The following is a 14,587-nucleotide window of genomic DNA, read 5'->3' as shown; positions in this document are numbered from 1 at the left end:
ATTACGAAGCAAAAAATCTTTTCAAAGGTGGGTGATTCATAATATAAGAATAGTGGATTATTAAAAACATAATATTCCTGTGAATATTTTATATTAAGGTCAATTATATACACATACGATGTTTGTATCCACGGTTTAATCAATCAATAAGAAGCTATTATGGTATAATTTAGGTCACATTTGAAAAGAAATACTTGGATAATCATAAAATTTGATATTTTTACACACATAAAAGCTTTTTAGCTTTGGAAATTAATTGATGTTGAGATATACGGACGAGTTCTTTAAAAATTGTTGAATTGTATACCTTCTGAAAGTAATAAAGAGGAAACCCAAAAACCTACGCATGTGGTAAGCAATTTATGGAGGGTGGAGTGAGGAAATAACGGTTCAAAAACCTTCCCAAATGGCGCTGGTATACACAAAATATTTGGCACGAATGTAGTAATTGTAGCTGAACTGAAGCATTTAAATCTAAAGAAATATAACCTAAAAGAATTATTAAAACAATTTATTTCGTACTTTCTTTAGTACGTAGTAAACTAAATGGCTCGAGACCGAAGCAAAATTATAGTTATATTACCGCAGAAAAGCTGGTTTAATGTAACTTCACATATAACCTCACTAATCAAGCCACTGCTAAAGGCTTGTCTTATTTTCGCGTGGTGTCTACCCTTGACCTTGTTTCCGGTTCTCAACACTGAAGGTCTAATCACATTACAGCCGCAAAAATGATAAAACATCGAAAAGGAGTAACGTCAAAACTATTTTGTACAATTCTAAATTCCTTCGGATTCCTATAATGATTCCAAAAGAATCGATTCCTTTTATTTTGTTTGTAATCGAGTCTTTGAGAAGAATTGAAAACATTTTTAATTGAATTATGTATAAATGAATCGAAATCAATTCTTAATTCATAAAAAATGAATCAGAAATATTTTTATTTTTTTTTTCGATAATTGAATTGTCAAAAAAAATAGGAGAGCATGAATTGGAATCGATGTTTGATTAATCGAATTCACGTTTTTAAGAAAGCGAATCGAAAATCCCGGTGACGTTGTGTCAATCTGAATATTCTTCAGTTTATTTCAAACATATAATTAACAAAAACTATCAATTTTTGTAAATACTCAGACGTTTTAAAGAATAAGTTGATGATTAAATTTAGATATACAAAAAATAGTACATAGTCATCACACCATTATATTGTCATTAGGAATAATATTCTCAACATTAACTGAGAAATATAAATACCTGAATCATTTGATTATTAAAATCAAATTATATTATTTGAAAGAAGAGTATTAAGGCTCAACTTTGGAAAAAATGAGCATGTTCTGTCTATTAATATGTCGTATAAAACAACAAAATATATTTTATTTCGTAATCGAATTTACACAAATTCTTTTTCGAAATCTTTTTCTTAGTGTATGATCAACATTCGTGTCCCCTCTATTCCCACATCCTGGTGTACATCGCCCCACTAATCGACGCTGATAGACGGCGCAAACTAGTTCTATATATTTTGTTTATATCAGTTTTCTATCCAATTCTCTAAACGCATTCGCCTGTAAAGTATTACTGTAATTATTTGTGACATATTTTAAAATAAAATGGCTAAAACAGTGAAATGTGGAGATTTAAATATGCCAACTGTAGGTTTGGGTACTTGGGAAGTGAGTATCTATATTAATCACAATTTTTTAATATTAGTTAGAAATAATCTCGTGCATTAATTGATTGTCGGTAGGTAAGTACCTGATACATTTTTGCAATATTATCAAGGAATTATTGTCTACGTCTTGTACTAAATAATCTAACCTATACCATAGCCGTATTACTGTAATACAATTTTTATACAAAAAGTCGATATAAAAAAATTTAAAATGTTAATTTTCGAATTGCCTTCAGATATTATTTAAACGTTATAATAATCAGACACATTAATTTAATTTAAAATAATTATGTTGATTTGATAAATGTAGGCAAAACACAATACATTATATAATTTGAAATTTCTAAGAACGTTCCGACCATTTGACAGAGCCACAGACCTAATAACACAGTTAGGTTTGTGGACCGAGCTGTACTCGTCAAATAAAAATCCATGAAATTCCACCAAAAAAATTGTTCTGGTAAAAACTCATTAGATTTGACTACATAGGAATTTTACAGTTTCGAACTATTTTCTCCAGATGGCGGCAATTATAATGGTTTTGCTGTTAACACTCACAATGGTTTTGTTACTTCACATTTTCTAGCCATTCTTTTTGTATAAAGTGAATAAATATTAAATTAGTCTCAACCATGAGTTTTAAGACAAATTAAGATGGATTTATATGAAATAAATGACATTTTGGTGAATTAGAATGATCTAGTTCTAGTTTTGGAAACATCAATTTTAAATGGTTTCCACTGAAACCTCAGATCATACACCAACAGGGCCGGCTTATGATTTATAAGGCCCGGAGCTAAAATAATGACAGGACCGCTTTAAGAAATTCGAAAACTCGGAAAAATTGAAAAAATAATATCAATACGTTAGATTTGTGGTATCAACATATCAAAAAATACAGAATGTTTTCCAAATGATAGGGCTCTCTTGGACTTGGGGCCCGGGGGTATAGTCCCCCAAGCCCCTTGTTTAATCCGGCCCTTTACACCTAATTGCTACTTCTCCGATTTTCCCAGTAATAAGTAACAAAACTTTTTCAAAAAACAATTCCAATTCATGTTTTCGAAACCTATTGCATTTCAATTATCAACAAAAAGTGAAAAATTTACTTTCTAACATTTTTTCACTGTTTCGTTGTTTGTTTGTGTATCCAAAGTTTCCCAATACAATTTCGACTTGTATTTTTTGTTCGTAATATAAAATTCTTGGACATAATTCTAATTTAAAATCCACAGATTAAAATGAAATTGAAAAACGCAAAAAATCTTGAAAATAATCAGAACATAAATAATTGAGTTAAAGCGGGAGTTGTCCCAAAAATTACCATTTTTACGTGCCGATCGAAAAAATAAACTACAAAAATCGGTTACAAAATGAATCTCAAATCATTGATGTGACCATTTTAGGGTTAATATCTTCTTCCCAATATGCCACCAATTGTTGAGCGAATTGATCTTGCAGATGAGTTCGAGACAACTACAATATTTTTAAGGAAAAGGATTTAAAGGAAGCATATCCATATACAGAAATAGTATTTTTCTGAGAACTGCCGTAACAAATTGCAGTTGCAGTTTTCCGTTCTTATACGTTTTTTCTTAATTTCTATATAGTTTTTTCTTTACTGTTTCGAGAAACTAAAAAACTTCGAGTTTTCTAAAAAATCATTATTCTGCGAGAGTAAACGATGTAAACCAGAGTAGAGAGGGACAACTCAATCAGTTTCCGAACAACAGTGAACGTGATCCGGGTTAGTTTCCGAACATCCAGATCGTGATGTGGTTAACCCGATCGTAGTTAACGAAATGTCCTCTGTTCTACTATTCATTTGATGTAGAATAAAATTTCTCGTCCAAGTAACTGAGTAATCGAAATTTGAAATAGATACGCAGCTTTTCGTTTTACCTTTTGATGAGAAATAATCTGTTTCAACACAAATTTTCTGCTTTTCACTTATAACACGACTTTGGTGTGTATCTTTTCTATATACTTCGTTTTTTATACAAATTCTTGTTCAATACGGGCCAAAAACAATTGTTTTCCTTTTGAAATGTGTTCAATATCTTGGATTATGGCTAGCGCTTTGTGCGCCTTTATAGGGGTGGATTACTATCCTTGTTTTTTTTGTAACACTGTTTTGTTGATCCTGGCTTCGTTAATCAGCTCTATTCTCCATTTTTTTTTATGCAAATTGCTTTCCAATCTATTATTTCTAGGATTCTGGTATCTTCTTCAATTTGGTTTCTCCTGGTATTTCTTGGTCTGCATCTGCCTCTTGGCCATAGAAGTATCATTATCTAATCATCCTTATCATTTCTGTAGGTTTCCTTCTCAAGAAGGATCTTGCCCAATTTAGTATTTGTGCTTGCATATACTTTCGATACCCTTTTTGAACTCTCTCTTATTCTTTCTTTAGACATGTGTCTTTTTGCCCACTTTGTCCCTAGTCTTGCTATCTTCATGTATTTTTTAAATTGTATTAAACAGGATTGGAAAAAAGGTATGATTATCTTGGATAAATTTGTTTTTTGAATAAAGAATCCTGTGAAAGGATCGAATTTGTGATCGTAGAATAACGTCCTTGAGTTTCATAATATTATATAACTAATCGTGCTTCCGTAATTTGAAAATCATGTAATATTACACATGTGTGGACAATAAGATTGATTCATCAAGCAGATTATTGTTTACAAGGTTAACATATACAGTATGGTGCAAATGAAAGGAATAAATTCGTTATTTCGTGAACCGGCGACTTTAAGGAAAAATCCCGAAACCCGTCGATTTTTATTTTGAAACGGGCTTTTTATTTTTGACGTCATCTATGCGAGCGTGATGAATGTCATCGCTAAAGGTCTTTTAAATACCCATTCAGCCATATCAATATGTACAGTAATTGAATTTTGTATTTGTTTAAAAAATTAATAAAATTTTATTATTGCAATAAATATTTAATATGTATTACTCATTACATACAACGAAACTTAAATTAGGTGCTCTTAATTTAGGTTTCTTCTTCTTACGTTAGGACTCGGTCCTGTATTTTCATCAAGGGTTTGCCAGGAGTAGTTGGGATGCTGAGGACCAGCTTTCATACCACCTTATAGGTGGTCGTCCAGGAGGTCGAGTTGTGTCTGGTTTCTTTTCCTTTGCAATTTTTGCTAACCGTTCATTTGGCGTTCTGTCAACATGGTCTCTCCATTCTCTTCTGCGGCTCCTTGCCCATCTCACTACATCCTGATTATCGCACATGTCCCTTATTTCTTCATTTTTCTTCCGATCGAGTAACGTATTTCCTGTTATTCAACTCAGAGTGCCCATTTCTGTTGTTCTTAGGAGCCGTTTAGTGGTTGTGTTCTCCGCTCTAGTTTCTATTGCATAAGTAAGTTTTATATATTCTAATTTTACATTTTGTGCTCATGTATTTATTTCGCCAAATTAAATCTCTATGGTATCCTGATATTAATGCTGCCTTCGTTGTTTGTGCTAAATTGTTTACCTTCAGCTAAAATACAATGAGAAAGACGTGCCGCGAACTCTTCTCGAACCTTCTCTATAACTTCCGGAGTTATTTATGCAATCTCAATACGTATCCGTCCGAGTCCATTGATATTTTGTGGTCTATTTTGGTAAATTTTACTTTTCAAGTATCTCTATAAAAAGAAATCAAGAGGAGTCAAATCAGGTGACGTAGGCGGCTATTCTATTGTTCCTTTTCGACGTATCCACCGATTTGGAAAGTCGTTGTTCAAATACTTGCGCACCAATACAGCTTAGTGTGGAGGCGCACCATCTTGCTGCAGCCATAAATCATTTCTGTTTAAAAACAGCCAGTTCCATTCAGGTAGCAAGAGGCTTTGAAGGAATTCTAAATATCAAGAACCTGTTAAGGTTCGAAAAAGTATGGCCCAATAATCCTATGATCTATTATTCCCGCCCAAACATTAACTTTCTCTGGGTATTGAGTACGGTACTCTTGCATCCAGTGTGGATTTTCTGTAGCTCAGTACCGATAAGTTTGACGATTGACGTGACCGTTTAGTAGAAAAGAACCTTTTTTAAAAACATCGGATCTTTGTTATTTTGTTCCATAAAAATTTCACAAAACTCAATTCGTCTATCATCTTCCGTACTACACTTACTTTGTAGGGATGCCACTTTTCCTTCTTTAGCTTTCTAAGAACTGTTGAATGGTCCATGTCATTATCTAATGCTACTTGCCGTGAACTGGTATGGGGATTATCTTGAAAGGCTAACAGAACATCTAGTTGTTTGTTTTCTGATATTTATTTTCTACTACCTTTGGGGAGGTCTTTGACATGACCCGTTCCTCTGAATTTCTTCTCAATTTTGCTTATAGTGGATTGTGAAATTGGTTCTCGCTTGGGGTATTTATTATCAAATAACGTACATACTTCTTTCTGCGTACGTGATTTATCTCCACAACCAATCATTATTAGAATTTCCATTCTATCAATCATTTGACAGAAAGTTAATAATGTCCAAGTGTTAAGTTGCGAAGAATGTTGTTAGCGAAGACGTCATCACGCTCATATAGATGTCTTCAAAAATAAAAAGGTATCTTTACGAATAGCCTGTTTAAAAAAAAATAAAAGTCGCCGGCTTACGAAAAAAACGAATTTATTCCTTTCATTTGCACCATACTGTATAGATAGATATCTTGAATAATTTTATTTCAACTCACTTTAGCAAAGTTGGTTCAATTAAAAACCATTATTTTTAATTTACTTGATTGGTAAGAAGATAATGTAGTATTTATTTAATGATATTTCAATTTTTCGGTCACCAAAAAACAATTATGTTACATAAGCTACTTCAAAATATTGATTTCGTCAGTTTCGAGTGTATTATTATCATCTAAATGATTGAATCAATCAATAAATGAGACCAATACATATTTAGCGATGTAATATTTGTTACCACATACTGAAATTTGGATTTTTGATTGTTTTTTCTTTCATAGCGTGTGTGGATTTTAAACATGCCTACGATTGCTTTATCACAGATTGCAGAAAAATTCTGCTTACGTACAATATAAATACTTTTAACACGTTCAGCCCCGATGCGGTCCATAAGCTCGTACTTGCACTTTCCTTAGATTCCAGAGCGGTCCTATGGACCTCACGACGTAATTTTATTTCGAATCTTCTCCACGGCTCAAGGGACAGTATTTAAATGAACCGTCCTGGATCCTTAAATCATTACCTTACACTTGGTCTATTTGTTTTTATTTTTCATGATTTTTTTACCGTACCCTTTCACAATGTTTTCGTACCTTGTGACTTGGACCTTCTTTCTTCACTAGGCAACGGTTTTTTTTTTGTTTTGGCGTCTCTTGATCGTATTTTCTTTCGTCAGTAACTTTATGGCTACACTGATTTAGGAATCAGTAATTGCATTCACTATTTCTGTACCAAATAACAGTTTAATTCCATGTTTCTTCAGCTTCTTTTGCACACTCTTTTTATTATTTTTCCTTTGGTCCACACCCTATATGGAGTGTAAAAATACAAAAAAAATAGTTTTGGCCCTGGAGAATATTTATCAATTTTGATAGGGGCTTAACGTGTTTAAGAGTGTCTTTGTTTATTCAAGAGAATGTTGTGAATGAGGTAGAAACCTCTTTTTTCCTACCTACCTCATTTTCTAGCGTGCTATATTTTATCCTATTATCTATTCAGGTCTTACGAAGGGTTTATACGCCCTTATTGTGGCAAAACTGTCTGTTACTTCATTTCAGAGTATCATAGAATCTATTGGAGTTTAACTTTATTCTTAGTGTCTATCTTATTCAGCATTATTTGTTTGTTCAGCATTCCCATACCAGTTTGGATCTTCAGTTTGCGATAACTGAACAAAATTTTCAATTGCATATATTTCTGCTTGAATAATACTCGATGTATAACCCAAGTGCGTTTGGTTCTGGTCCTGTACACTCCAATTTCAGTTCTGCCTGCTTTTTTGGTGCCGTCCGTGTACCATCAACGTTCCTGGTCATATATCTTTTGTTATTTTGATTCGATTTACTTTTATAGCCAAGTTCTGAGATAAAGTTTGTCTGAAAGTCGCTATTTCATCCTGAAGCATGTCCAAGACTCGATCACCATTCGAGGAAGGTTTCGATTTATCCCTGGTAACCCCTTTTTTGAACATTCTGGTTAAGTTTCTCTGCTACTCTTTCTAATATGGTAAGGAGATGTAGGAGATTTAGAATCACTGCTAGCGCAGCCGTTAGGCATGTTCTCATACAATAGCCTTCAGTATCATCTCTTCATTTGTCTAATGTTTGGGAACCATTTCAGGATAATAAAGTGAAAGCGACAATAAACTGAAATGCAGTTCGGAGACCAAAACTGTTTGTCTTCGAAAATTGTGTCACATACTTTTCTATGACGTACAAGGGTACTTTTAAAGCGATAAAAAACGATTTTTTCACGAGAGACGACAATACGTGAACTCAGCATTTCGCTTCTTTAATTATATTTTTTTTTGTGCTAAAACTTGAAAAAACAGCTCCTTTTATAATTAATATAATTCCAAGGACTCCATCTTTCAAATTGTCCAATATGACACACTTTTCAGCTATGGTTAATGTTGCGTTTTCATTTCAACGTAGGAACCATTTTTATAACCTCTAAACACATGGTAGCGAATTCAGCTTGTAACGTCTATAAGCGAATTCACTTCATTAGTATAAACAAATAAACAAAAAATAATAGTATATTATGTAACAAGGGTTGTAAGTAACCCATTACGCAAGAAGTGAAAAATTTTATGCACGAAGCCGCGCATTCATGCATCCAACTTAAGAAAACGTGTCCTATTTTTAAAGAAATTGCATAATGTGCTGCCTACATTTAGGGGCATCACTCTTTCAATCCTAAATATATCTCGCTAATGCTAAAAGTTTTTATGTTTTTTAATTAACTAAATTTGTATTTAGTTAATAATAGACTAAATAAAGTCTTACGTTAATAAAAATTTTATTGTAATTTACTTAAACCAAGTAGTTTAAGTTTTCTTCTCAAAATGTAAGTGTATGTTATGAGATCTAATTACGTGCATGTTATTATTAAATGTCATTTACAAGGAATGTTGACAGTGCGATTTTTGAAGTTTACAGACATGGGCGTAGAAAAAAGCAATTATTGTGTGATGTATTTGGTTGAAATTAATGAAATATTATCTGTTTATATATAATGCTACGTTTATCATATATAAACCATGATAGTTGAATTAAGCATTAGGTTGCAATAATGAACATACACTTTACTGTCACCTGTCACTCAAGATTCTGAAAGGAATGTTGACAGTTGACATTAACGGACATTGGCGTAGAAAAAATCATTATTCATATATTACATCGGTGTTCATATTAGTCAGTATTAGCAGTAGTGAAAAGAGTTTATTCCTTGCTGAAATGCTTCGATTTTTCATTGTCTCAATATTCAATAAGCAGTACATTGATATCAATTTATTTGATTTTTTTTTAATTTAACAGGCTAAAGATGAAGCTGAACTTGAAACCGCTTTAAATACGGCTTTAGAAATTGGTTACCGGCACATCGACACTGCTGCCGCTTACGAAAACGAACACTTAATCGGTAAAGTCCTACAAGAATGGTTTTCCTCCGGAAAACTGAACAGAGAAGATTTGTTTATAGTTACTAAATTACCTATACAGGGTATACATCGCGATAGAGTTCAGAAATATTTGGAAAGTTCTTTGGAAAAGCTTCAATTGGATTACGTCGATTTGTATTTGATCCATTTTCCAGTTGGCAAATCTGAAACTTCCGCTGAATACGAAAGTGAGGACCACGAAGGTGTATGGAAGGTATGTATGTACAATTAAATATGCAATATGTAATTATATCTTGTGTAAAAAATCGTGATTGAGAATACTAATAGACAGCGATTGAACCACTTTATCCAATCAGAAGGTGGTAGTTCTGAAACATGTTTTTAAAACCCTCAAAAACTTTTTTTTATTACATCTCTTAGTGCCTTAACATACTAGCGGATTGCAAGCTTCTTCAAAGCGGAGCGGGCGCGCGACGATCACGCCGCGAACGCGCTACGCAAATTTTTCACGCAGGAACCCACATCAATAAATATATACTTGTAGTTGGAGTCACAAACGGCTAGCAAATTTATCAAAAAATAATAATTAATAATAGCTTTACATTTCGCCCGAACTATTTTTTGTATTGTTGAAAATGCATGTCCATTAAAAAACACCCAGTTGCCAAATATCTGATAAGTTTGTATTAGATGCAACAACTCATAAAATGTAAGTCTTGATATTCGTATCTTGTTTTTGTTCTGCATTTGATATAATTTTGTTATAAAATACCATTTTCATAGCGTATTGATTTGTTCGTTACGCACTCGTGTCTTCTTGAAACAACTTTATTCACTACTCTCTGTATATCATACTTTCAGTTGTTTATTTTGTACATTATTTGACAGTTTCTTTCATCTAAATCATTTTATTTTGTTCCGTACTCCTATTTATTTGCAAATGTCAACCTTCATATTTCAACATAAAGAATAAATAATTTGATGGAACCACAGACCACATATATTGAGATTGTTCACGGCAACGTTACTAAAATGGCGCCATCTTGGTATTTTAAGCCTCAACTACCAATTCAAAGCTGTCACAAAATATCAGCAAATCTAAACTTAACATCATTTTTTATTACAACTCTCTTTGTGTGTGTGTGGTTTGATTAAAATATATTTTTAGAATATGGAAAAACAAGTGGACGAAGGTCGGGCGAAAACAATAGGAGTTTCAAACTTCAACATCGATCAAATAGACAGATTATTAAAATTTGCTCGTATTAAACCAGCCTGCCTTCAAGTTGAATTACACGTATTCTTACAACAACCCGAATTAGTTGATTTCTGTCACCAAAACGGATTAGTCGTTACGGCTTATTCTCCGCTTGGAAATCCCGGTTACAACAAATTCTTGAAAAAAGTTGGAGTTGAGTGAGTACAAATCGAGAAAAACACACGCTTTTCAGTAGAACATCGAATTTAGTTTTTTTTGTCATTACTTGGAATACCGATCAAACTGAGGTTTGTTTTTGGTAGCTGCACTGGAACTGTACTGAACTGGAGCTATGAAGCATGTAGTGCCACCGTTTCCAGATTACACTGGCTGAACTGACTCTAGACCCAGTGCAAGCAGTACAGTGAACTGAGTGAACTAGTTCTCTTGCACTGATACTAGCGCTGGTTCTGCTACAAAGAACACTTTAGTGAACACGTCCTGAACTAGTTCTGCCAGTGCAGTTACTAAGAACAAAACTCTATTCACTCTACCACTACAATTATAATAGTCAACGGAAGCGTTACACTCCTCATATTATTATCATACTTCATAGTTCACCAAAGTTTGTAAGGTAGTGAGTGTTTTTTTAAAATTATTTTCTGTTGTATGAGACGGTGATGTGTTTTATGCTAGACTGTAAACATTACAGTGGATTAAATGGTTTGATTAAAGTCATAACCTATAATTGAAAATCCTAAATATGTAATTTCGAATGGTTGAGGACTCAAAATAAAACTGTCCAAGAGTTTTTTTAAATGCCAACGTTTCGATCTTTATCAAGGCTCAAAATATATGGTGGAATATAACTCAAACGTTGACGTAGATAAACAAGTTTAACCTTGATAAAGATCAAATAAAAGATCGAAACGTTGGCATTTTATAAATCTCTTGGACATTGGCAAAGTTATTTTTTGCAAAAACGCGCTTATATAACATAGGAGTGAGCTTGATATTAAATTTTGGATGGGAATTTTCTCTTTCCAACTTTTCCAGTTTCATTTGGGCATTTACATTGTTTTAATGTTTCACCAAATAACCTTTATAAAAAAACCATTTTTGATATGAGTAAGTTTAACGATTCTGTTTTATTTCTATATTCTCAATTACTTTTGAATAATCCCTAAATTTTGGTTATTTCTCAATTTCTTATTTCTTTTGACCTTTTGATATGTTTATTCTTCTAAATCTTTAGAACATTTGAAAGCATTAATTTTGGTTATTTTAGGGAAAGACAAGATTTAGTGAATGTCCTCACAGATCCAGTAATCTCAGAGATTGCACAAAAACATAACAAAAGTAATGCTCAAGTCGCTTTGAGGTTCTTATTACAAAAAAATATTGTTGTGATACCAAAGAGCGTCACTCCTTCTAGATTGAAAAGCAACTTCGATTTATATGATTTCGAATTGGACGATGAAGACATGAAGAAAATCGAAGAACTCAATGTGGGAGAACAAGTCAGAATTTGTGACTGGAGAATCTTTCCAAAGTAAGTTGATAATGTTGAATAGAAACAAATCTATAGTATCAATAAAATTTTTATCATTCCTTAAAAATTGATGTCTCCTCATGTCCCGATGTAAATTTTGTAACTAACTTTTCCAATTTTTTGTTTTTGTTCTACTACATTTAATATAATTTTGTTAACAAAACATTTTTAAGGTTTATACGTTTGTTAATAAAAGCTTGAAATTTTTTTCACATTCACTTTCTAATTTATTCAAAGTAATTTTACCTTATAACTATACTTTCACATAACAATAATTTGTACTTGCACACCAGTTTCGAAACAACTTAATTTGCTCACTCTGTATATCAATCATACTTTCAATTGTTTATTTTGTATTTACCTGTTTTAAAACTTCTTCATTGTATCCAATGATACAAGTTTTCTTACTCATATTTGAACATAAAGAATGGATAATTTCCCACTGGGCATTTCTATATATCTGTTTGGTTTTTATGGCCCAATATTCGTTAATGACGTAGTGACGTAATGTCATTGATGTGATCTCAAGTGATTTAAAATGATTTCTCATGATAATTCGATCGAACCACAGACTACGTATATTAAGATTGTTCACGAACGTTTTTTTCCTACCAAATTGGCGCCATCTAGAAATTTTAAGCTTCGACTGCTAATTTCCCGCTGCCAAAAAATATTAGCAAATTCAAACCTTGTAGATGGACGAATTTAATAAGTAATAAATTTGCTTTTGCTTGGAATAGTTGCATATTACTTTGCAAAGTAAATTATCATACAAATAATGGAATTTTGAGAAGTGAATTCAAAAAATATATATTATATTTACGCTGCCAGGGTCATCTAGAGCTCTAAACTGAAGGTAGAGTTTGATCTTGAGGTGGTTTATGGATGGAAAATATGATAACGTGATGTGATTGGAAATTTTTTATCAACATTTTATTATATTTGTTTTTTTTTCAGCATTGATCAACAACCAGAATATCCCTTCGCAAGAAAATGAACAATGTGTGAAATATTTACCCAAGGTACTAACAAGTAGTGTAGTACAAAAGGCACTAATACACTTAAATTGTTATCTATTCTTAATATTATGTTAATAAAAATCTTTCATGTCTTAATTTCTTATTTATTTAAAACAAATCACATCTCTCAGTGTACTCTTGAGTTTCATATTGACAAGGCCTTTCACAGTGAAACTGATAATAATGAGGACTAAAATCAACTAATAACTTCACAAAGCAAATTAATTTACACACAGAAGCTTACGGTAAAAACATTTGCTTACCACACGGCGGCTATTTTAAAATGAGTATCAGCTCATTTTGTCAAGTTGTTAAATTCCCTTTTTTAAACTAGGAAGAAACTCAGACAAAAATTGTATTATTCAGAGAGCAGAGAATGTTTATTTTTCGAAAATTGAGATCAGCATAGCAAGATTAGATACCTATGTATCGAAGCTAATTTTCAAATAAGTCATGACAATAACTGTTTTTATATTTTATTAAAACAATAACATGAACGCCAAAAAACAAAATGTACACTATTGTTTACAATTTACACAACTGTCAATATATGTCAAAAGTGCTGTGTGAAACCGACTACGATTTAACCAATCAGGAATCTACAGAATTGCCAACTTGAATTCAAATCAATCTTGTAATTTAAAAACAGGGTGTAGAAATCTTTATGTAACGAAGTTGGATCCGTTTTCAGTTCTTTTGGTGTTAAGCATGAATTTCATCCTAACTATCAAAATTGTAAGAGAAATCATAGCGCGTCTATTAGAGAAATCACGTTCTAAGCATTGGCTGCCGTATAACATCGGTTTTCGGTGTTGTAAGATTTATTTTTGTTGAAAATCAGATAATTCTGTCCGATTTTTTTCTTTTGACATATTATGTCGTTTTTCAGATTTCAAATTTGGACATATTTACCATTTAGAAAATTCTACCTCATTTCTTGTTGTGCTACAAAAACACTAGTGAAGACAAAATATATTTTTTGTTGTTGACATGAATTTTGTTCTTGGTAGCTGCACTGGAACTGTAATGAACTGGACCAGTGCAGACCAGTTCATGAGTGTATAGAATTAGTTCCATCGAATACAAAGAACGATATAGTATAGAGTATTGCAGAGAGCTATGGAGTATTTGTTGATTGGTGTATTTGAGATTATTTGATGCGATTCATGCCTTATAGTATTGACAATAATGGAAAACTATTTAGTACTTTTTGATATTTTACATTCATCCGATAACGAAGATGTAGTGCGACCGTTTCCAAATTATACATTTTCCACTGGCTGAACCGACTCTAAACCCAATGCAAGCAGTAAAGTGAACTGCGTGAACTAGTTCTCTTGCGCTGCTACTAAGAACAGAGATACCAGCACTGGTTCTGCTACAAAGAACGCTTTAGTGTACACTTCCTGAACTAGCTCTGTCAATGCAGCTACCAAGAACAAACCTATAGAGAGACAATAATAACTGTTCAATATAATCGTTTATCACTTCTATAATCTTCAACAGACTTTGTCATATATATCGTTGTTGTATAACTAGTT

At 32.5% G+C, this 14,587-nt stretch overlaps 1 protein-coding gene across 1 annotated transcript; it reads left to right on the top strand.

Moving 5' to 3' along the window:
* The first annotated feature begins 1,443 nt into the window (after window positions 1-1,443).
* LOC130901247 (aldose reductase-related protein 2-like) lies at window positions 1,444-13,142 on the top strand. The gene is made up of 5 exons (XM_057812461.1): window positions 1,444-1,676; window positions 9,195-9,530; window positions 10,446-10,693; window positions 11,764-12,027; window positions 12,985-13,142. Exons 1-5 carry the CDS (start codon window positions 1,614-1,616, stop codon window positions 13,022-13,024), a joined length of 951 nt encoding a protein of 316 aa, XP_057668444.1. The 5' UTR covers window positions 1,444-1,613; the 3' UTR covers window positions 13,025-13,142.
* Window positions 13,143-14,587: the final 1,445 nt, after the last annotated feature.

Source organism: Diorhabda carinulata, chromosome X (assembly GCF_026250575.1).
Source record: "Diorhabda carinulata isolate Delta chromosome X, icDioCari1.1, whole genome shotgun sequence".
NCBI classification, from domain to species: Eukaryota; Metazoa; Arthropoda; class Insecta; order Coleoptera; family Chrysomelidae; genus Diorhabda; species Diorhabda carinulata.
Note: the sequence above shows the minus strand (reverse complement) of the source record. Positions and strands in the feature narration are given on the sequence as shown.

Coding starts and splice junctions, on each gene's coding strand:
- LOC130901247 (XM_057812461.1), top strand. CDS start 1,614: ATGGCTAAAACAGTGAAATGTGGAGATTTAAATATGCCAACTGTAGGT. Junction 10,694..11,763: donor TTGAAAAAAGTTGGAGTTGA/GTGAGTACAAAT, acceptor TGGTTATTTTAG/GGAAAGACAAGATTTAGTGA. Junction 12,028..12,984: donor GACTGGAGAATCTTTCCAAA/GTAAGTTGATAA, acceptor TTTTTTTTTCAG/CATTGATCAACAACCAGAAT.